General features: G+C 44.1%; 1 protein-coding gene across 5 annotated transcripts in view; it reads right to left on the bottom strand.

The window, feature by feature from the left end:
• The window catches only part of LOC138489352 (zinc finger protein 345-like), a 59607-nt gene that overhangs the window by 3719 nt on the left and 31581 nt on the right, over positions 1–24307 (bottom strand). Inside the window, exons 2-3 of one of the 5 annotated variants that reach the window (XR_011274783.1) lie at positions 2418–10361; positions 1486–2297 (exon numbers count right to left, since the gene is read on the bottom strand). Coding sequence is in view for 1 of the 5 variants with exons in the window: in XM_069617070.1 (XP_069473171.1) it covers positions 9231–10361 (1131 nt within the window). In the remaining 4 variants the exon portion in view is untranslated. Of the gene's footprint in view, positions 1–1485; positions 10362–24307 lie in introns of those variants that run through there. The other 4 variants (XR_011274784.1, XR_011274782.1, XR_011274785.1 and 1 more) reach the window with 4 other exon arrangements.

Below are 24307 nucleotides of genomic sequence, written 5' to 3'. Positions count from 1 at the left end.
CAATTATTCCCCTCTCATTGGTATCTCTTTATACATGTCTCTCTGCATTGGCGTACCTTCAGTGCTCCTTCCTCTCAAACGTCTTTCTCTCAATCTCCTTAAGTCTTCTCAGTGATCCCTCTCTCTCTTTCGCATCTCCTCCTTCAACTTGACACTTCTCTCACCTTCCCACTACTATTTCCCTAGAGGGTAATCTCCCTCCCTGGTATGTTGTTGTTTTATCTTGCTCCCCTAAAGTTAATGTTAAAGGATATTTGTACCGCACTCTATCACCACCAGAGTGATCCCCTGGCACTCTGCAGGATCTGAAAAGGAAAGGGGGTGGTGTGAGTTAGTGTGGCCGAGCGGAATAAGTGCAAGAGAGCAGTGATGTGCTGTTGGCAGCTTCAGTTTGGTTAACACTGTTCGCTGAGCTTGGGGGTGCTTTCCAGTCGTTAGTCGTTGTGTGCTGTTGTGCAAGGCTATGTTTGGTTTGTTTTGTTGTTGCGGTGTAGTGAAGTTTGTGCAGTCTGTTGTACTTTAGGGTTGTGGTTGTGTTTAGTTAGAGTTTGAGAGGTGTATGCAGAGGGGTGAAATTGTTAGTGGATTGATTATTGGCCTCGCTATCTAGATGTGATATGTGCTAATTTCCACATTCTTTCTAGAAGTGGCGCGGGAGTATCTTTGCATTTTTATCTAGATCCAGCACTGGCTGATATTCACAATCCTGTCTATATGTGACGCACGCCAATATTCGCAATTATATCCAAATGGGGCACTGGGCCATATTCACAATCCTGTCTAGATGCGATGCAAGCTAGCATTCAGAAATTGTATCTAAATGTGGCCTTGGCAATATTCCCAATGGAGTCTAGATAGGGTAATGGCTAATATTCGATATTTTTCTTAATTGTTGCATTTGCCAACATTTACAATCCTGTCTAGATGTGATGCAGGCTAGTGTTCACAATTCTAAGTGTGGCACTAGCTACCATTCACAATCCTGTCTAGATGTGATGCAGGCTAGTGTTCACAATTCTAAGTGTGGCACTAGCTAACATTCACAATCCTATCTGGATGCAATGCAGGTTAATGTTCTCAATTCTATCTAGGTGTTGGCCATAGTTATCATTCACTGTTCTATCTGGGGCAGGCACAGGCTAATGTTCACAATTCCATCTAAGTGTGGCATTTGCTTACATTCACAATTCTACCTCAGTATTTGCTATCATTCACAATCCTATCTAGATGCGACGCAGGCTAATGTTCATATTTCTATCTATGGGCCTCATCACGACCTCGGCGGTAACCCTTAAATCTGGCGGTAGCGCCAATACCGCCGGATTTAAGGGTCCGCCGAATCAGGACTTCAGCGGATTTCGCCCCACCTCTTGGCTCGGGGGAAATCCGCCGAAAATTCACGCTATTACCGCCGGCGGTAAGAGTCCTGATTCGGCGGACCCTTAAATCTATATGTAAAATCATTAGATTATTAGAATTGTGCTGGAAAAAAAATGTTTGATTGCTATAATGTGTTCAACCATCATATGATCTTTGATTGCAACATGCATAGCAAAACAACTGCAATTCATAAACAATAGGTGTATCCTACCCTTATTTAACACAATCTAAGTTGAAATAAATTCTGGGGGAGCAAACACTCGACAATTTCTTTTCGGGAATGCTGTAAATTGTATCAATCCACTAATGCTGGCATTTATCGACGTTATAGTGAGATTGAGCTAGTTGGAGGGAGAAAAGAACAATCCTATCCTATAGTCACCTATAATATTTGGCAGATTAGAGATAATAAATGGAGTACTGAATTGGAAAAATAATTTAGCCCAAAACATTTGTACATCTTCTTAAAATCTGTATTGATTTCCTCAAGGTGCATTACATCAATTCAAAAAACACAATCATTCAACTTCATGATTCATTGTACAAAGAAATGGGGAAATCATAGAAATGTTTCAAAACATGTAAACAACATGACAAACCAGAATTAAAATTTCAACAAATGTTCTTCTAAATACAGTAAAGGAAAAATTAGGGGGGAGGGGAAACTCAAGAAGTAGTTGCCCCTAAGTGTACGGGAAGTCTTTTCAAGTTGATTCCCTTCAAGACAGTTCATTTGTCCATAAGATTGGCTTGATTTTTACTTTGGGCTTCAATGTTGCCCAATATGTGGGTCTTTATGAGGTAAAAGAATTCTTTGCCAACGTGATGCTTGGCGAGCTTCTCAAGCTGTTCACGTTTCGGCGGTCTTGCAGCTTTCACATACATCCGCCTTCATCAGGGCATATTAGTTCAAGACCCTGTGTAGGTGTAAAAAAACAAAAAATAGAGATTGAAATTCTCCCTCGCATAACCTGTCAGAATAATTCTGACACCATAATCTAACTTATGTACCTCTGTTCAAGCGGCTGTGATTTTACCTGCCGTTGCGCTTATCCCAAGGTCTGGGTTTGAATGTGGTCTGGAAAGTCGAGACACCCCTTGTCCTCCTGTGGGACTGCTACTGTGCCTTGTTAGGGTGCTAGTTGGCTGGACTGGGATGTATGTGGTCCCTTCCTTGGTCCTGATATAAACTTGTGGATCTGTGAGGAACCAAGAAGGTAACAGTAGATGAGAAAGAAAAAGAAGAGAAGGGGAATACTGATTAGTGCCTCGTGTTGCGCTGGTCCCTGTGTACGGGTATCTGGAAGTCACCATAAGAGGCATGCCTCAGGTCCTACCTGGTCCGAGGTAAAGAGTGGTGCCCGAATTCGGAGGTGGGCCGGGAGGACTGGGCGAGTATATCTGTGGTCAAGTCCGCAGGGTGGCATTGGTGCTTTGTCGGAATCTTGTCATTGGTAATCTGGTTATTGCCAGAGTGGAATCTCACATATGCATCGGCCTGAAAAATATGTAAGCCAGTGGTTCTTGTCACAAGCAAATAATTTGGTGGCTGGGTAAAACATATGTATCTAGGATGATGGCTGTCCTATGAAGCATGTCCTAGTGGGGAGTTTTTAACTTTTGCTGCGTGGTGGCCGGGAATGGTGGAAAGGGTAATATATCCGAGTATAAGTGCGCGGACCCCGTGGAAGTCTCCCGTATCTAAAGTATATAAAATGGTAGTTGGCATGATCTGGGCCGCGTGAAATATAGTCGTCATGGACACGATTTACTACACCACTAAATGCCTCGAACAACTCAACGACCAGACAACTTACAGTAGATTGAATGGCGACCCCTCTCAGGGTATAAAGACTACTATCGAGACCTTAATTGACAATGCCCTCGACAATGATTGGATAAGTGTTAAAACCAGTCAATTCCTTATTAATAAACATCCGATAACACCAGTATTCTATGGACTTCCAAAAATTCATAAGGACAATCAGAAACCTCCATTAAGACCTATAGTTGCAGGAACGGAGAGCATCTTTGATCCTCTAGCCATCTATGTTGACCGCCTTCTACAGCCTTTAATTCAGGAAATTCCTACCTACCTCAAAGACACCACAGATTTCCTCAACTGTCTAGCAGAAATCTCAGCTATCAGTAGCGACTGCATCATATTCAGTATGGATGTATGCAGTCTATATACCTCTATACCACACGATGAAGGCATTAACGCTGTGGAATGGTTACTCTCCAACTCTGAACAAATACGAGGTAACTCAGAGTTCATCATTGAACTACTTAAACTCATCTTACATAATAGCTACTTTCGGTTCCAAAAGACCTTCTACAATCAAATATCCGGCACATCCATGGGCTCTGCTATGGCACCTGTCTATGCAAACTCATTTATGTATAGATTTGAAACAGAACACGTCTTAGATAATCAAATATGGTCATGTAAGATCATACTGTGGAAACGATTCATAGACGATATATTTGGAATCTGGTGCGGCACAAGAACTGAATTGGACGAGTTTTTACTCTACATGAACACAGTACACCCAAAAATTAAATTCACGATGGACGTTGGAGAACCAGACCTCCACTTTCTAGATGTCAGCTTGAAGATCTATGAAGGAAAGGTAGTGACCACCATTTATCACAAACCCACAGATACCAATAATCTCCTACACTTTACCAGCTTTCACCCAAAACCCATGCTAAAAAGTCTCCCTTACAGTCAGATATTGAGACTAAAAAGAATCATATCAGACCCAGCTGGCCTTGACATTGAATGCACTCAACTAATTGAGCGATTTGAGAAACGAGGATATCCTCAGGACATTCTACAAGAAGCCAACGATAGATCAAACCATCTAACACAGAAAGACCTGTTAGCACCTAAGTCCAGAACTAATTCTACTCCATTGATGTATATTTCCAAATATTCACGTCAAAGTTTTCAGATTGGCAAATCTATAAGAAAGCACTGGTCTTTACTACAAAGTGATGAACACCTGAAAGAACTCTTCCCAAGAGTACCAATGATGGCATTTAGAAGGGGCCGCAACCTTAGGGACAGACTCGTGAAAGCTGAAAGACCAAATAAGGATAAACAGATGCTCTTACAGACTAAAAAAATGGGCACTTTTCCATGCCTTAATTGTACCAACTGCAACAATGTAATCAAGGGTAATACCATCTCTCACCCATCAACAGGCAAAAAGATAAAGATCAGAAGCTTCGCCACCTGTATAACAGCAGGCGTCATATACGCTCTGAAATGCCCTTGTGGCAAATTATACATTGGGCAGACTACGAGGTCTTTGAAAGAACGAATATCAGAGCACAAGTCCACCATCCGGTGTCAAAACCAGAAATCACCAGTAGCCAGACATTTTATGGAAGCAAAACATAACATCAGTCAATTAAGATTCCAGGTCGTCGAAGTTGTAAGCAAACCACAGCGAGGTGGCAACTACATAAGACTATTGGCACAAAGAGAAAAATATTGGATATACCTCTTAGACACCAAATACCCAAGGGGTCTCAACGAGGAGACATCCTTGAACTGCTTCATTTAGATACTTTTTAACTTTCAGATATTTCTGTCCTGTAGACCCTGCACTCTCTACCATACACCAAGAATTCACTATGCTTTTGGATATGGGAAGGCAGTAACGTCCTCATAACTGACTGTCTAGTGAATGGGATAATTAATTTCACCCTGCACTCTATTGAAATAACTAGACATTTGATAGATCAGCAGCACTAATCAGGAGGTCATAGTTATTGAAGAACAGGCTTCACGCCACGGTACATATTATACATATTTTAATGCATTGTTACATGCTAGGACTTAGTATTGTTAGTCCTAATACATGATGGAATTTACAGCAATGTACATTTGCCACTTGTAATATTGAACATGTAAACAGTGTGCATAACTAAGAATGTGAGGACATCTGGTACCTTGTATCAGATTGTCCAGCAAATCAGATAAAGGGATGTAAATGTTCATATTGTGATGTTTGGATACACTCGAACGATACAGAAGTGCCATACGCATAAGTAGCACCACGTGCAGAATATGTTTGGTAAAATAACTCTGTTTTTCCGACCGCTGCTGTTATCATCATATTGTTTAAACTTAGGCTACTCTTAATAGAATTTTGATTATGTTGTCAGAAGAGGACTTGCAGAACTGTACACACGTTATCACTTTTACCAACAGGGTCCTTTTACATAGCTAAAGATGGCCGCCACATTTCTCGAACATCGTAATCACTTTTACTAACAGGGTCCTTTTACATAGCTAAAGATGGCCGCCACATTTGACAACATTTCTCGAACATCGGGTTAGTCCGTTGTTGATCTCAACCCCCAGAATCTAGCCCGCCAAATACTAGGCTATTTGAACACGGTCCCTCGTTTCCATGGGCACCGTGCAAACAACGAACAGAGAGAAGCACAACTGGATGTACATAGAGGCAGTGCAGGTACGCACTTTCTATAGAACACTGTACACGCTGTTTGACCGTGTGATCAATGATCCATATGATCTTGAATACTCACTAGCACTACACTGTCATCCACAGAAAGCATTCGCACTAACGAGTTCCCAGATCTATCTGCACCTGTCCTTCCTGCAACGTTAGATACAACACAGAGGAATCCTGCACGTCCACTGGACATTGAATCCTGCCGCAACATACCCGCGTGCTTTACCGCACGAATTATAGCAGGTATATGGTCATTTTCTCACTAACGAACACATTATTGTACTTGTGAATAGATATTTAGCCACACACAGTAACCCGTACATTTACATTGCTATCCACAGAGATTACCGGAAGTATCGAAGTACCTTTTTGCACCAAGGAAACACCTAAATCGAGGTCTTGGCACTGCAAGCATGTCCACATGGACTTATTTTTTCGCCATAGATGGCTTTTTTGTTACAACATTTAACCCTCAATAGGTTAGTACTTTTTTATGTAGAATATCCTTTTTGTGAAAAAAACCTTCTTTGGTGTGTAGTTTGTATTTACCATGCTTAACAGTAAACCTACACTGGTTGATTATGCCCTCAAAATCGAATATGTTTCATCTGTTGAATTGAATTTTAGAAGCCTTCATTATAGCCTCCATTTTTAAATTACTAATGACATTCTATTTGGTTGGATTCCCATTAGAGGTGCACGGGACTACACTAGACAGTGTTCTGGATTTTTTTTAAAAACATGGCCAGATAGTTACTCTGGTCAAACTAAATTGAATGTTTGCACTGTTTAGCACACCACATGTAGATATTTAATTTGAATGAAGTAATGCTGCTTGTTGTTTATTTGGTTGACAAACTTACAAGTATACCTTTTGTTTATTTTTTTCCCCTAAATGCATTTTTGACTAGACAGTAGATCCACAGAGGCTTCTGAAGAAGAGGTATTACCTCGAAACGCGTCAAGCCATTGAGAGTGGAATTTCCATCAACTTTTGATTATGTTGACATTATAATGTTGTTACGCAATTTCTCCTGTCTTCACTACATTTTTATGTATAAATAAATAGGTGTTTACTTCATCCCAGTACACCTAAAATACAGAAACCTTTGTTCCTCTGTTTGATGTTATAAATTTTGTTGAATCAATTCTCTAAAGAATATTGCTAACTATATCCTTAAGAATCTACGCCCTTGTTGCGTAGTCCAAGAGTGTGCAGGGGACGGGAGGACTCGAACTTTGGGTCCTCTTCCCTTGCTCTTATTTGCTATAGGGTTTTTGTGCCAAAACCCTCTTTTCCTCCTCTGCACCTCACAAAAGTATCGACACCACTCCTTGTGGCTTTCAAAATAACATTTTCAAACATCTCCTCTATTTGGGTGTGCACTCACTCCACCACTATACCGCGTGAAATCACTTACTTGTGGGCCTTCTGCAGCGACTCGCTAAGTCGGAGCCGGCGAACTCGTCCGTGTCTCTTGCTGCCGGTTTCGCTCTGTGCCGAGCGGCGTTCGTTGTCATGAAAACGAAAGTCGCGTGCCTGATTGGAGCACGTGATCTCGGAGGCACTGGTAACGGAAGGACTACTACCGTTGCTGGGAATTGTAGTCCAAGGCAAGAAGCTCTTGCTATTGGTCGCAGCGGGTTCACGTTCCTCGCTGATTGGTGCTGGGAGAGCCGGTAGTGCCGTGGTGTCTTGTTGGGCGCTTGGTATTCTATACGGTTGTCATGGTTTTTGGTGATTAGTGATCCTCCCGCTTATCCCGCTTACTGATGTGGCTAGTAGCCATCGGGAAACATACAGAAGCAAGTTGAAATCATCCTGTAAGTGTGAAATGCTAATGTTGCTTGCTGCGTAGGGTCTGAACGCTGCATCTTTATATCTAGAGTTGAACCTGGGGCTGTACGCTTGTCCTGTACTGTTATGTATAGGCGTGTGCCTCCTTCGACTATGTGCAATGGGTGGTGTTGTTGGGGGATCTGAGTCCCCCTGTGTCGTTTTCAGCCTTTAATGTGTGACCGGATGAAAGGCTTCATTGAGTCCTTGGTGGTAGGTATCTAAACGATGTATCCACCGTGATTCCTTGTACAGTAAACTGATTAGAAGATCCGGTCCTCCTTTGACTTTTTCTAAAACCCACCATTTAATATCGTTAGGGGTATGTCTAGCCTCCAGGAAGTGTGGGACCAGTGGTGCTGTCAATGTTTTGCACCTAATCTTCGATCTGTGCTCCGAAATTCTCAAATGCACAGATCTCATTGTTTGTCCGACATACTTCATAACGCATAGACATTGAATGCAATAGATAACTTGGGCACTTTTGCAGTTCGTGAAATCCTTCAGGATCCAGGTTCTTTGTCCAATCTTGAAAGATTTCATTTTCATGGTGAAACGACAGGCCACACAGTTACTGCATGGATGATGTCCATGTATAGGGCGTAGTGTTCTCTTTCCTATGCGGGAAGGTTCAACTTGAAATAGTGAGTGTATTAGGTGTTCTTTCAAATGTTTTGCCCTCTTATAGGCAAATCTGGGAGGTTCATCCTCTGGAAGGTTTAGTTTGGCAATATGCCAATGTTTCTGGACAATTCTCTTTATTGCTGCTGTGTGTTTGCCACGTGTAATGGCACAAGTGAGCCGATCCTCTCCTTTGTTGGGTTCTTCTTCTCCCGTTTGTAGGAGCTGCAAAACAACTGCAGCTAAAGTTTAAGATTGAAGTTCATACCCCGTCTGGAGCATTAAGGCATTTGCACAAAGCACAAAGGGGTGCTCCACCTGAATTGAGAGGTCAAATTCCTTTTACATGAGACCACAAGTAATCACATACATGTTTCACCTCATTGGGTGTCATCAGTGAGGTGCAGCTTCAGTGTATATAATAGTGTCAGGACCCACATCTTACCACACCCGTCCCACCTCAACAATATGCCAAGTAAAAAGCCTAAAAGAAGGGGTTTGCGGGAAAAATGGCTACATGGACCGATGCTTAACCCTATGGGTCCCCCCAGGGGGTCCAGACAGCATCATCCAAAAAGAACGTTTTGCTTGCGGGTGCTATGTATTTGGGGGCCACAAATATCCCCTACCGCCTCCCATTTCTGATTTATATAAACGTCCTGGTGCAACCCAGCAACTTCCTTTCCCCACTACCTATCAATATAAATAACCAATGAAACATCCAGACATCCTGAAGCGTATGCTAAATGGAACAATATATGTCTACATGCGCACTGAATGTGCGCATTATCATTCAACTGATAATAAATAATTCTGTGCACTACACAGTAACCCCACGCTTGCAACTCCCTGTGGACCTCATGCCATTCAGTAACTATGTGTTCTGGTGTTACACATCCTCAACACACCCCTGTATGGCTCTTCCGATGCAGATTCAGAGTTGAGCTCCGAGTGAAGCTTTTCTCACACTCCGTACACCGATATGGCCGCTCCCCAGTATGTATTGTCTGATGGTGGTGCAGACTTGCCCTCTGAGTGAAGCTTTTCTCACACTTTGTACACCGATATGGTCGCTCCCCAGTATGTATCGTCTGATGGTGCTGCAGACTTGCCCTCTGAGAGAAGCTTTTCTCACACTCTGTACACTGATATGGTCGTTCCCCAGTATGGCTTTTCTGATGTCTGTTTAGATTTGCCCTCACAGTGAACCTTTTCTCACACTCCGTACACTGGTATGGTCGCTCTCCAGTATGGCTCTTCTGATGCTGGTACAGATTTGAGCTGTAACTGAAGCTTTTCTCACACTCCGTACATCGGTATGGTTTCTCTCCGGTGTGGAATCTATGGTGATTCTTCAGGTCTGTTGCGCAATTAAAGTGCTTACCACATTCCGTGCACCCATAGGGCTTTTCCCCAGTATGGATCCTAAGATGCCTTTGCAGGGATGAACAGTCCTTGAAGCATTTCTTGCACTCTGTGCATTCATAGGGCTTCTCCCTCATATGGCTCTTCTGATGTCTGCACAGATCTGAGCTCTGAGTGAAGCTTTTCTCACACTCTGTACACTGGTATGGTCGTTCCCCAGTATGGCGCTTCTGATGCTTGTACATGTTTGAGCAGTTACTGAAGCTTTTCTCACATTCCGTACACTGGTATGGTTTCTCGCCGGTGTGGGATCTATGGTGATTCTCCAGGGTCGATGCGAAATTGAAGTGCTTACCACATTCCGTGCACCCATAGGGCTTTTCCCCAGTATGGATCCTAAGATGTCTGATCAGAGTTAAGCAGTCCTTGAAGCGTTTCTTGCACTCTGGGCATTCATAGGGCTTCTCCCTCATATGGCTTTTCTGATGCTGGTACATATATGAACTCTGATCAAAGCTTTTCTGACACTCCAAACACTCTAATAGACTTTCTCTTGTGTGGGATGTCTGATGTATTTCCAGGTGTGATGCCGGATTAAAGTGCTCATCACATTCCGTACTCTCGTGGACCTTGTCCAGAACGTGTACCTCATGGCTGCTCACTCTCTGTTGAAAGAAGCAGAGGTTCATTATTATTTTATATCATCGTACAGCCCAAATATCAATAGACTCAGGGCAGAGCCATTCATTGTGACTTTACTCCCCACTCACAAACTCACTGGGTGATCCTGAGTGAAGCCATTAGTGTCTTGCCTCAGATCAATTTTAGGAGTGAAAAGCAGAGTCCTGAAATCTCAGGATGGTCCAATCCATGATATATAAATATAGTCCCTCCAGAGCCCTCACCAATCACGAGAGAGAAATTGATAAAATATACTTGCTGGGAGAATACTGCCCTGATTTACATGTACAATATAGAACACAAGTCTAGTCAACATTGCTCGCCAGCAACATGCATGGCTAGTACATTCATGGGAAGAATGTAGAATTACAGAGGGGAACCATCAACTGCAGGGATTTACTCTACCTGAGGGTTCAGAGAGAAATCTGACAGACAGTGAGAGGGAAACTCGAGCTGTCACGGAACCCCAACATAGAATGTGCCCTGCAGTTGATGGCTGCCCATACAGAATGCTATGGTGCCTACATCCCTCATTCATCCCTTACACAACCCTGCAGTGTCCACCTGAAGCTCATGGTGGAGTGGAAAGGCATGAAAGAACTGCATACAACATACAAAATAAAGCAAGCCACCCCATGAAGAATAGTAGGTGTACCTCCTTCTCTCTCAGCATCAACACCACCTCCCTACTGGTGCGGCTCCCTGACAGTGCGGGGGCCGCAAGTCAGATAGATGGGAAGATCTGTGGCTGCTGCGCTATCTCCGGCAGTGTTGCCTTTGACCTCGCAGGAGCCACAGCTCTCACAAGCAGTCAGTGATGTGTGGGGTCCTGCTTTTCATGAGTCTTAAGACATCCCTGGAAGGTTGTGTAAATGTTGTATCCCCCTGCCTTGACATTACTGAGGCGGATTATGAATTGCATAATCCTCTGCCGTGAGGCCAAAGATGGTGGATATTGCATTTGGAAAAAAATGAGTGTGGATAGCTTTAATTGGAAGCCATAGAGCACAAAATTATTAGTGATCATGTCGTGGCACGATGGTATACTGGATGTGTGCTCTCCCCTCATCCATCACTCATGTTAAACAGTACGCCATCATGCAAACACAAATTCCTTTAATAAAACATAAGTAAATATTTCAAAACTGCTGGTCTGGTGTTTATTCAGGTGTCAAATATAGGTCACCAGTGACTGGGGAATGAAAGGAAATGTGGAATGTGACAAGTGCAGTGAGGAGGGTGCAGTGTGCATCGGATGGGAAGTGCCAGCAACATGTGGAGGCTAATTCATTATTTTATACAATGTTTGGGTTTTTATCACTGAAGGGGCTTGGCTGGCTCTGCATCACAGATCAGTTGACTAGCACCACTGCCCCTCTCTGATATCACTCCTCAAGAGATCTGGCGCTCTCTAGACAGACCTAAAACTAGGACTGAACAGCATCGCCAGAATGGAATGGGACATTAATGATTTAGGAAGACAACTTCACTCACAGCTCTAAAGCGTTCCTATAACATTCCTAAGTAGGTCGCCTAGTCCTGTATTTTCCATAGATTCTGGTATATGAACTCTAAAATTTAAATATGGAGAAATTAAAACTACAAATCTAAGAATGCAAAGAAAACAACCAAGCCTGACCCTCTCACAGGTGGAAGAGGAAAGACTGAGAAAAGGGATTCCATTTCAAATCCTCCACATTCTCATGGAAATCCCAAGTGATTCCTGTTTGGAAGATCTGTCCCTTGTTTTTATATCAAAACCTAAATCTTTCAACACTGAACTAACAGCAGAATTATTCATGCATTACTTGCAGTAGAATCATCTTGTTTTCTTCGGTGATCCTTATAAGTATGAATCAGGTTCAATACATTTTAATAATGGTTCAAGTTGACCCAGCATTTCAATCCCATGAGACCCTCACTGCAACTGCCAAAGATTAGAGCAATGTTTCCACTCAAATGGTGGCTTCCTCAGGCACAACTGAAAGTACAGTCTTAAACATAATAGAAAATACACACATGGAGAATCATTTAAAAGGCTGGTGGAAAATAGGGGACACTGCAAAAGCTTGTGAAGGGTTATTTCACTGACATGTTCACTTTTCTGCTACAAATGTTACTAAGGTTAATGGCACAGCTTCTTATCGTATTATTCTCTAGGATCATATATGTTGCCACCATTTACTTCAGCTGCCCCTACCACTCCTCCTTGCAATCCCCTTCCAAGTCCTACCATGCTCAACCGCCCCTCCCACTTATCCTGATAGTGCCCTTTCTGCAACCTTTCATGATCAGCTGATCCGCCTTCTCTTCCTGGCAGTACCCTTTTTGCTCCATCCATACTCATTTGACCCTCCCACACCTGTCAGTCCCCTTTCTCCCTTCCCTTTTAAATGATAGCACTGCCTTGTAAATCTCTGGGTGTGTCTGAAATGCAATCCCCGTCCCACCAGAATGGAATGGACTTTTTAGGGGCGATTTCAGTTCTATTGGGACCATACACTCCCTTTGATACTCGCCAAGGCAAGTGCCTAGGGTGCCCGGAAGGGACATACAGCAGGGCCATAGACAGCATTGGGAAACGTGTCCTATGCAACGATTAGCACAATAGCACCCGCGTCTCCTCAGTCCTGCCTCCAGGATTGGCTGAGAAAGTGGCCCCCAGCAATCCTCAGCCCTGCCTTTAAAAATGGCTGAGGGAGTGGATGCTGGGAAACCTCAGTCCTGCCTCTAAGAATGCTTGAGAGAGTGGACACCAGGAATCCTCATTCCTACCTCTGAGAATAGCTGAGAGAGAAGACACCAAGAGCCCTCAGTCATGCCTCCAAGAATGGCTGAGAGTTTGGACACCAGGAATCCCCACTCCTGCCTCTATGAATGGGCGAGAAAGTGGACACCAGAAATCCTCAGTCCCGCCTCTTTGTATGCTTCAGAAAATGGATACTAGGAATCCTCATTCCTGCCTCTGATAATGGTTGAGAGAGTCTACAACAAGAGTCCTCAGTCCTACCTCAAAGAATGGCTGAGAAACACCAATGAGAGCAATCGAGCACTATCTTTGGTTAGCTGCACATACACTGTCAGAAGCACTGCACGGCCATCACGTTTCTGGGTTTCTTCCTCTAACCTGGAAGGGTTCGATCGGCATGGCTCACTGCTCAGTGTGTTCTTCTGTTTTCTTCCGTGCCGTGTCCAGCACCACTGTGCCTTCAGGACCTTTTTGGGATCTGTGACTTCACGTCCCACGCCTCATGAGACATTCTCAGAGAGGCAGCCAAGGAGCCTGGTAAAAGCAGTAAGGGACATTGTGGAGAGGGTGGGGCCACAGCTTACTAATATAGAGTCTGCTGTGGGATACCAGTCTTGTTTGACTTTGTTTGCCTAGATTTATGGCAGCTGTTCCCTGCCTTCATGATGGTAAATTACCTAGTGTTTGCGCTATGTCCATTACCGGAGCGCTTGCCCTCCAAATGAAGCCCTGCTCGTCAAGTGAAATGGGCTCTCATGCCAATATGGGTGAAAGGCTTAACCCTCCTACATGTATAGCCGTGGCCAATAATCAAGTGAGGGAGGTCATGGCTAGGAGTGCCCTGAGAAGACAGTGCCTCTGCAAAAAGGGCTGGGACTCAGGGATGATCTCACATGCCCCCTTGAATAAGAGTGATAAAGGTCAATAGGAAGGATACAGCATGTCAAACCACTCTGTCTATGAGTGCCAATGAGGAACATCCAATAAATGAGATCAAAGTATCTCAGCTTAATAGCAAGTCCCATAACATGGGCCTACATTGGTGCATGGAGTGAAAGGATTGTCTGTTCCCCCAAATAAAACTAAAAAGCGACATCATACTGAGCTTTTTATTTCCATGTTTCCAACCAACCAGTCCTTTGACCTACATGTGCTCACACTCACGTTTTAAAATTAAAAATCGTTTATCCTTTGAAACTTACTACTTGTGTCAACATTTAATTTTGAGAAGCGCGACAGGAGGGCCTTTTTCCCTTTAAAAAGCGGATAAATCCTTCGCCAAGAATGATCATGGCTTCTCACCTGAGAGATCTTCGAGTCAGGAAATCCGGAATGCCTGTCGGAATATCGGCTGGTTCGCATAGAGATCTGGCTCTGGACTTCAGGAACATTACCATCACCAATGTTGAAAAGCCAGAGAGAGTGGAATCCAGAGAGGCGCTCAAGAACAAGGTTTTATTTTGGCTTAGTTTCTAAAGTGGACCCTGGTTGTGTAAGAGGTCGAGACTTTAGACCTCTGCAAAGGATACATATTTAAAAATGGTGCATTGGGACCAACAGTGACTGTATTGTTATTGGCTGTAGCCAGAGTAGACTTCCTTCGTTTCAGAGCCTAAGGGCCTCATTCCGATGTTGGTGGTAGTCATGGCGCTATTTGCGCCATGACTGCCACCAATAACGGGTCCGGCACCGGTATGGTTCAATGGGGACTTACCGGTGTAGTCCGACCTTTGCGGGACTGGTAAGTCCCCATTGAAAAAGCCATTCCCCATTCCCATTTGAGCCCCCACAGGGCTCAATGGGAATGGGGAGGGCGCAAATAACGGGCTCGCGTATGTCAAGCCTGTTATTTGCGCCCTGGTCCCTTAACGGGTCCCGTCCATAACGCCAGGTCAGACCTGGCGTTAAAGGAGGGACCCGCTAAGGGACCTCGTAGTAGGGCGGTAAGGGATTACCGGCACCGGTCTCCTTACCGGTGCCCGGCATCCCTTACCGCCCTACTCGGAATTAGGCCCTATGTAATAATTTGACCAATGTACCAATTATTTTGAATGTAAGAATTGTGCTACATTAATTTTAGTCAATAGTTATTTGGTGTTTCTTGAATTGTTTCTCGCACATAGCTTACTCCTGATGGTCAGACCTTTTTCTGTTATCTGTTGTAGGATTTTGTCTGCGCTTCTATGCCTAAGGGCTCTGTTCCAGCACTTTATATATAACATAAATAATAATTTGACGATGGCTGAGAGAGTGGACACCAGGAATGTTAAGTCCTGCCTTTAAGAATAGCTGTGAGAGTGAACACCAATGGTCCTCAGTCCTGCCTGAAAGAGTGGCCAAGAGAGTAGACACCTGAAATCGTCAGTTCGTTTATTTCATTTAAAATGTCTGGTTTATTTCAAACCTTCACAAATAAATACAAACCCATACATTCCATTACATTAGACATTGAAAACAAAAAAAAACAAAATACAATTATTTACATTAGCCCTCAATGTTCACCTCAAATATATGCATTCATATCAGTTATACATTTGCCAATTTCAGCACCTCCTCCATAAACTTGATTGCAGCTAGTACCATCAAATTATTTTCCCCTAGTATAAACATGTCCCACCACTATGGCACCATAGAGATTTATAGCATTTTGCTATTTCAGTCATGTATTTCCCTCTCGTTAGATCCAATGCATGGCATTCAGTGAACAGATGTTGGGAAGTTTCCATTATGACTTTATTCCTGCGAAATCTACAGAAATGTTCACTGCTAGGAACTTCCCTAGTTTGAAGGATGTTGAGTCTTAGTCTCATGAATAAGTCCCTGCATCGATAACTCAGATATTTTTTTAGATGCTTAGCGAGTTGATTCAATGATCTCCTTTCATTCTGTTTATCTGCAGCTTAATTTTATCCGGGTTAGTTTTAAGGACCTCCTCCATTAGATCCAGCTGCTCAAGCCAGTTTCTACAGGAGGATTTCCAGGTGTCCAACAGCGTATCACTCTCCCTTGCTTCCCCATTTCCAAGAATTTAAAAAGGGGAAGAGTTCACATCAACCATGCATTTTAGAAACAGGTTCAAGGAGCACCATCTAATCGTGGAGCAGAGAGATACGAGACCCAATTCAAATCTGATAAGGGTAATGGGAAGAGATTTCAGTAGGCCCAGTACCTTCCTCCAAAAAAGCCCCTCCAATTTGTCCCAAACTTCCACCAGTATGTTGGGGGCCGATTCCGCTCCATATATCAGAATAGGGGCAACCTTGAGTCTGTACAAAAAAATTATCGGGTCGATGGTGAACTTGCCAAATTTCTTGTTGATCTTTCTTGTCTGGGTAGCTAGCCTAAGACATTTCAGTCTGAGACCCTCCACCCAGGGCTTTTCAATTGACTACAGTTTACCAGAACACATAGGTACACCATGGAGTCCACAGTCTCAATTTCCACCGAGTTCAATACCCAGGTGAATTTGGACTTTGTCTTCGTACCAAGCTTTGGAAGAACCATTATTTTGTTTTTTTTTCATGCCTACCCTCCGATCATTTGCTTTTAGGTACATCTCTAGCTGATTTATTCTTCTTTGGAGTCGTATTGGGGTGTAGTCAATCAGAAACAAGTCATCTTTGTATAGGACCCACCGAATAGGACAATGGTATATCTTTGGGGGAAAGGCATTAACTCCATCTTGACTATGCTCCATATCTGATAAATATAGATTAAATAGTTCTGGGCCCAGAGGACAACCCTGTTTCAGGCCTCTAAATGTTCCAATAAGTTTTGTTAAATGTCCTGTGCTCGACAACCCACTTTGAACTATCGTTGACGTGTATAGGTTCTTAATTGCCTCTAACAATCTTGGGGGCAGTTCCATGTTGATCATTTCTCCCACAGCTTTTCTCTACTGATGCAGTCGAAGGCTTGCTCAAGATCTATGAATGATAGGTAAACCTTCTGTTTAGACCTAATAGCCCTCAACTTCAAGATGTTTAACAAAAATAGATGGAGGCTAGTCCCAACCCCAGAGACAAATCCAGTTTGTCTTTTATCAAAATGGCCAGAGCCTATCAATCATTATTTTAGATGCTTTAATAGAATGGACGCAAAGATCTTCCCAAGGGTGTCCAATAAAGCGATAGCCCTGTAGTTTTCCGGGTTAGCTCTGTCCCACTTCTTAAAAATTGGGACAATTAAAGCCGCTTTCCACAAAGCAGGGACCTCTCTTGCTTTTAACAATTGATTTAATAGGACCCAACCAAAGTCCGCTCAATGCTCAGGGTTCCGTTTGAGCATTACATTATTTAGGCCGTCAGGGCCCGCCTCTCTCTCGAGGCGTTTACATTTTCAATGAGCATGACTATGTCCTCTCGTGAAAACTCAATTGACCATGGTAAGCTGGAAGATTCAGAGGGATCTGTGCTAGACTCAGTGGAAGACGCAAAAAGGTCAGATAAAAACTTAATTCAGACCCTTTCTGGAACTGCAGGAACCATTGTGACCAATTGGAATGTGACATTATTAAGCAGGGCCCAAAGGTCTCGCGTATTCTTATTGGAGATGATGTTCATAATTACTTCCGCATACGCTTGGAAGCTTTGTACTTTAGTGACCAACAGCCACTTTCTATTTTGCTGTCTCTGCTCTCTTTTTAGAAGCTTTGTCGCCCATTTGAAGGCAATTGATGCTGCGCAGACCAGCTCCGAAGGTTTCTTTAGCCTCTTTCAGATCTTTGTTCGGGTAGTGAAGCCTCTTGAAGTTGGGTTTGCTTTCAATCTTTGATTTAATTTGGAAGCTCATCAAGACGCTAATGTAGTCGATGCCCAAAGAACTTGATTGGAGGGCGTGTTTATACAAAGCTGTGACCTTTTGGACCTCCATAGAGAGTATTCACAAAAAATGTATTTGTAGAGCTTCCCACAATTGCTCGTCAGTACCCCTTTCCTGCCTTTTAAAGCGAAGACATAGGAGGTAATGATCACTGTTTGCCATACGCGTGACATTCAGGGAGTGTAGACATTCAAAAAGACCATTGGATACAAAATAGTAAACCAAGTGGGCTTTCTCGGGGCCACAGGCCCATGTCACTCTACCTGGGATATCACCTCTTAGGAGGCCATTCACCATGCAGACATCTCGGGATGCTTTTTTCACTAGAGAATCCTTTGGCAATTTTGCCCCCAATTTGTCCAAGCATCCTATATTAAAATCCCCACAGATTAAAAACATGGGGGTCTTCCACTCCACCCAACAGTTATCCATACATTGTGTGACAAGCTCCACAAACTCTTCATCTCATATCCCTGCTGGGTTCCAATATACATTGTACACGACTAGCAGCCATGGAATGCTGCCAGTGGTTCTCTCCCATTCTAAGAGAACTGTCTGTACATAAAGGCTTGGGTTACTTGTTTCCAATATCTTAAGGCTCTGTCCCAGTTTTACCACGATCAGTAAATATCGCTACGGTCTTCCCACTGTTCTTGTTTGGCCTGGGTTAAAACATACTTCAAATCCCTCACAAATCGGCTTGAAGGATAAGATAACCAGGTTTCCTGTAAACACAGATGTCAAAGGTTAACAGTCTAGGCCATCCCTCTCAAACAGGTGCCTAAAACCTCTAGTGTTCCATGAGACCATACATAAGAAGGAAATAGGTTGCGACTCTGGAAGTTAGAGGTTCTGGCCTTGCACCAAAGAGCACCAAAGAGCATGCCAACCAGGACCAGTTTGCTGGAAGTCTTGTTGCTCCACTTCTATTTTCAATCATCCTCACCCTTCTTTCAGTTGGATTCATTCGCTCAAAACACACTTGTATAGATGTAGCCCTTTCCGCATTCCTGCAAGGGGAGCCCAATTCCTACCTTGCCATTAAAAATGGAATTTTGGACCTTGAGCTAGGCAGGAAATGGAGTTATTTGTAGTTGGAGCTTTCATCCCACCATCTCTTGGTCTCGAAAACGCTTTTCCAAGAGTTTAGGTTCAAGCAGATCACCATTAGTTAGCTCGAAACACAGGTGAAGAAAGTCAGGGGAGGCATTGATGATTGCATTCTTCACCAGAATTGAATGGAACCACCCAATCCAAACGTTTTTCACTCACGAAGGCCATAATCTTAACATCGTCTTAACCAATAAATTGGATTTTGAGCGGAAGCGTAAGAGTTTTAATACATTCCACCTGTTCATGATTAGACCATATTTCTCCGATATAAGCCTCTCGATCGATACAAGCAATTTGGGCGGAGCCTGTGGACTTGCGCGCCCTCTCGTATAACCCTCTTCCCTCCACCCAGTTGAGCCAGAAGGAGGTATGCTCGTTTGCTCTTTTTTCCTTGACAAAAGATCTCTTTTTTGCATCAATGTATGGAAAAGTGGGCTCCCACCGTCCCGACTCTGTTTCAGCCCAGTAGCTAGAGGGGACGGACCATACGAGTGGCTACAGTCTAGCCGGTGTTCTTCCTTAGAAGGCACAGTTTTCACAAACACAAAAGTAAGGTTGCTTCTATCTATCAGTTCTTCATTCATTCCATCAGAATAGGTAGATAGGTTCATTAACAGGAGCATGTTTTTGTCTTCTGTATCCGGCACATCAATAACCTTTGGAGCTGTACCCCGAGACACAACCATTCCAGAAGGAACTTCAAAAGGTACACGTCTGCGGGATTGTGGGATTTGTTAGTGTTAGCTTTCGCAAAAAAGCTCTGGAGCCATTTGATTGAGCCCTTTTAGGCATTGGGAGAGGGTTAGATGTTCTTTTTTTTGTTGGCTGGGCGTCTGTTTGCGACAATCCTCGATCCTGTTCGAGTGTCCGAATGAGGAATATCATTTCCTAGAGTCTGATTTTAGGACTTCAGTGGGCAGTCTTAAATCTGTTGCATTTGACTTCTAAGGCCCCTTTGGCAGTACCAATTGATCCTGGTGGGGCAGTATGGATTGAGTGTTGAGAAGGCCCACTGGCCCTGGGATTTGACTCATTCTCTCCCCAGTCCCTTGCGTTAGATCCTGCAACCTATGCTCAGATGTTGCACTATGCAGGTTCATCGAGGCTTCTTCTCCCAAAGCCATTGCCGGTGAGATAGACTTGCCAGGGGCCCTTTGCACACATTCCTATCCGTTCCAAATACTTAGAGCACTTTTGATTCCTGAACCACTTCAATAAATCCAGGATTCCAGTCATTAACATTGTTTTCTCTAATTCCTCACCTGTGCCAAATCGAAAAGCCTAGACTGCCATTGTGCAGAAAGTTCAGCTTCCCTGTCAAGTCTTGACTGGACTTATGAGACGAAAGATTTCAGATAAATGAGTTTGGTGTGCACCATTGCTAGTAGTGTAGCCTGATCTTTTATAGCCTCGTTAAGGGATTAATATATCTCTGTGAATGGATTGATGGTGATATTCAGGGCCGCCATAATTAAGTTCTGCAGCTGAACGTGAGCTAACCATCCAGTATTTTTTTTAATATGTTTTACTGGTTATACGTCGATCATACAGTTAAAAAACACACATGTCAACTAAAATAAACCTTTAACATTAAAATCGTTAAATTAAATTTTCCTTATAAAATCTCACATTATCCAAATTATTTATGATACGCCACCTTCAAGCATCTTCATGTATAGACAATACTGAAGCCAACATTTTCATAACAGCAATGATCAACCTGGTCTGATTGCCCATCAACACCCATTCCCACCATTCACTTTTAGTCAAGGTTTCCCCCATATGACTAAATTCATCTAAAAAGAAGGATCTAATCTCTGATACAGCATCACAATGTATTATTAAATACTCAGCGTCTCAATCGAGAGAGTCAATCTGCAGTACCGACAAGCTGCAGTATCCACCCCAGGCATTTTCCTTCTACATTGTACTTCTCTGGTCTTTAAAATATTTAGGCGACATCTAAACAGGATGGGCCTCATTACGAGGTAGGAGGTAACCATGGTGCTATTAGCACCATGGCCACCGCCTTACCGCATTCCGGGTCCGGATTCCCGAAATAGGGACTTACCAAGTCATTCCAACCTTGGAAGACCCGGTAAATCCCCATTCCGGGAACCATTCCCCATTGCCATTCGAGCCCCGATAGGGCTCAATGGGAATGGGGATGGAGCTAATAACGGTACCGCAATTTGTGGTACCGTTATTAGCTCTGAAGTCCCTTAACGGGTCCCTTCCATAACGCCTGGTAAAACCAGGCGTTAAGGAAGGGACCCGCTAAGGGACCTCGGAATAGGGTGGTAAGGGATTACCGGCACCGCTGTCCTTAGCGGTGCCGTTAATCCCCTACCACCTACCTCGTAATGAGGCCCGATGTCCCGATATTTTGGCGAGGGAAATTTCTTCAGATACATTGGCAACTCATTACCCATCCCCATATCAACCCGCACACATTTTCTCGATAGCTCTGTGAATGGATTGATGGTGATATTCAAGGCCACCATCATTAAGTTCTGCAGCTGAACATGAACTAACCCTCCAGTAACTAAAGGAGGCAGCAGATAATCCTCTCTGTTCCGCCTCAGAGAGGAACTCACTCCAGAGCCAAGGGAGGAAGCCGAAGATGCATTTGAGTCCTCGGGCGAGTTACAAGTTGAAAGTAGGGGTGCATGAGGCATTATGGGCACTAGTTCCTGGGTAGTAACCATAGGTATACTGTAGTTACAGATTGAAAGGCGTGGGACTTCAGGCGTTGTAGGAGCCTGGTTCTGAGTGAATGCTGTGTGTGTACTGGAGGTCACCACCTCCATTTTGCCACTCAACAATACCATCAACGGTTTATTCCTCCGCATCAAAAGATTAGTTGCCTGAAGTAGGTTGTAGGGGACAGCCAGACTTTTAGGAGTGGAGCAGTTTGAATTAGCCAGATCACTCACCCTGCGTTGCGTTTGCCTAGTAAAACTCAGGTCGGCAATATCGCCCACTAGGTTCGCCAGCAGAGCCCCGTGCTGGCGCTCCAAGGTCTCCACTGGGGGAAATCGAAAACCCAGGAACGGAAAATTTGATGCTGGCCCAGATCCAGCTTATTCGGGCGAGTCTGGACGGTTGAAAACCACCTCGAGATACTCTGCATCTTCTTCATGCTCCCAGTCTTCATTGGCCCCCTTTGCCACTGGCGAGCCCAGGGGCCTAAGCAAGGGGTAGGGGAGAGGGATCAGCTGAGGGGCGGCCATAATCTCCAGAGCAAGAGGAGCAGGAGCAATTTGCGGAACCTGTGCGGAGACAGGCAAATGATTCATCATAGGGTTCCTCTCCCTCATACTCGCACTCTTGCTTTCATAGTCCCTCAAAATTATGTCACTGCATCCTCTTTTTGGGTCGTTGAAGTGGAAGGCTGGGAGCCCGACGGAGGGCTTTTCTCCTGGTCGCCCTTCCCCTCATATCTTAGGAAATAAAACCAGATCTTTTAGGCATGGGGATTATGGCCGCTGCATGTTTGATGGGAGGAGTAGATGTTGAATCCTCATGCAGCTTTCCCTTATGTGTTGTACAGGGGCCATTCAACAGCATGGTTATAAACCACTTCTCAAGCACTATTACCCGCAGAGGAAGGGGCGTGTGAGGTATACAAGGTCACTCTTTGAATTTTCCCTGCTAGAGCATCCAGTCACTTAGGCGCTTGTGCCCTCGGGCGCCGCAGTCCTACCTTTGACCACAAATCTAATCCGGAGGCTGTCCTTGCCTCGCTTTCCAGCCTGTACAAACGACAGTGACTGTCCACCTCTGCTGCCCAGCTCCCCTGCACGCTCTGCACCGGTAGTTGTAGGGAAGGCACACCTCCAACAACAAAGGAAAGGAAAAGCAGACTCTCTCCAGTAGCAGTGACTGGCCACCTCTGCGGCCCCAGGACACCAGCCAAGAGTCCTCAGTCCTGACTGTAAGAACGTCTGAGAGAGTAGACACCAGCAATCCTCAGTCCTGCCTGTAAGAATGGCTGAGAGAGTGGACATGAGGAATCTACATAATTTAGTGTACTTCGGCTGATGGGTCCACACTAAACGCTACAGTAGATGGACAAACTCAAAACATAATTTTTTTACTTGGGTAGCTAGAGGCTACAGTAGAGGCACCGATCTAAAAACATTATTTAGTGTGCTTGGGTATGTGAGATACCAGAAGGTGTCTCACTTGCTAGTCTCCGCGGGTCTCTGTCATCCAGGTGGCCAGGACCTGGCCATCGCTTTTGGATCCAGTTCCTGGGGGTGGACCAGTGCGAGGGGGATCACTTGGGTGAGGGTTCTTCGGGGAGTGTGAGACCTAATGGCGAGACACGGTATCCCCTTCCCTGTAACACCTTTACCCCATCCTACACGGTGGGGTACTTGGGATCTTTTCCCTACCTTTCCCTTCACGAACACTTTCACATGGACAACCTGCGCCGGGAGAAAACAGACTCACACCCGAGCAGTGTACCTGACATGTCCCGCTACTATAGTCAGTCAAGGTCAGGCAATTACTGGTAAACACACACACCTACCTTCCATTAAACTTCCCCACACTGATAAAAGGTGGCGCATTAGAGCACACTCTGAGTGAGGCAAAGCACACGAAGGCAGTGCTCCAGATAAGATTTTGGAGGTGGGAGTATTTTACACATGATGTTTTAAATTAGAGTTAATGCAATTTCAAAAGAGTAAAAGTTAGTTTTCTCCTCTGCAACAGAGTAAAACGTATCCAACATATACACACAATGCATACGTAAAATCGGACCCATAGACAAAAAGAGTTGTAGCTCAAAGTTGTCTGGCTTGCCTTTAACCATTTTATTGGTACGACGTCCTTTCGTCGCGGGATGTTTTTTCGCTGGGTTTTTTTAATGCATATTTTTTTTTTCTAAATAATTCGATGGGTTTTTCGAAAAATAAATTCTGGTAAAAAACCCAGCGAAAAAACATCCCGCAATGAAATGACATGGAACCATTTTATTACACTTGCAGAAAATAATCTGCCATAAAATAACTTGTAAGTACAAGTGCACACATCCAGGGGTGCACAGAGGCTACAATTTAGACAGGGCTAACCCTTCAAATGTTGGGAGAAGCACTAACTTCAGAGACGGTGGAGGGGTGGCAAACTTACTTGTGTAGGGGCATTTAACTTCATTACTTGTAATGAGGCTATTCTAGTGCAGCTTCAATGTTCAGTTAACTCTCTCCTTTAAGTCTGAAACACCCACTTCTTGCAGAT

Source organism: Ambystoma mexicanum, chromosome 9 (assembly GCF_040938575.1).
Source record: "Ambystoma mexicanum isolate Mex_15411 chromosome 9, UKY_AmexF1_1, whole genome shotgun sequence".
NCBI classification, from domain to species: Eukaryota; Metazoa; Chordata; class Amphibia; order Caudata; family Ambystomatidae; genus Ambystoma; species Ambystoma mexicanum.
The sequence above is the reverse complement of the archived record's forward strand: the minus strand, read 5'-3'. Positions and strand labels throughout refer to the sequence as shown.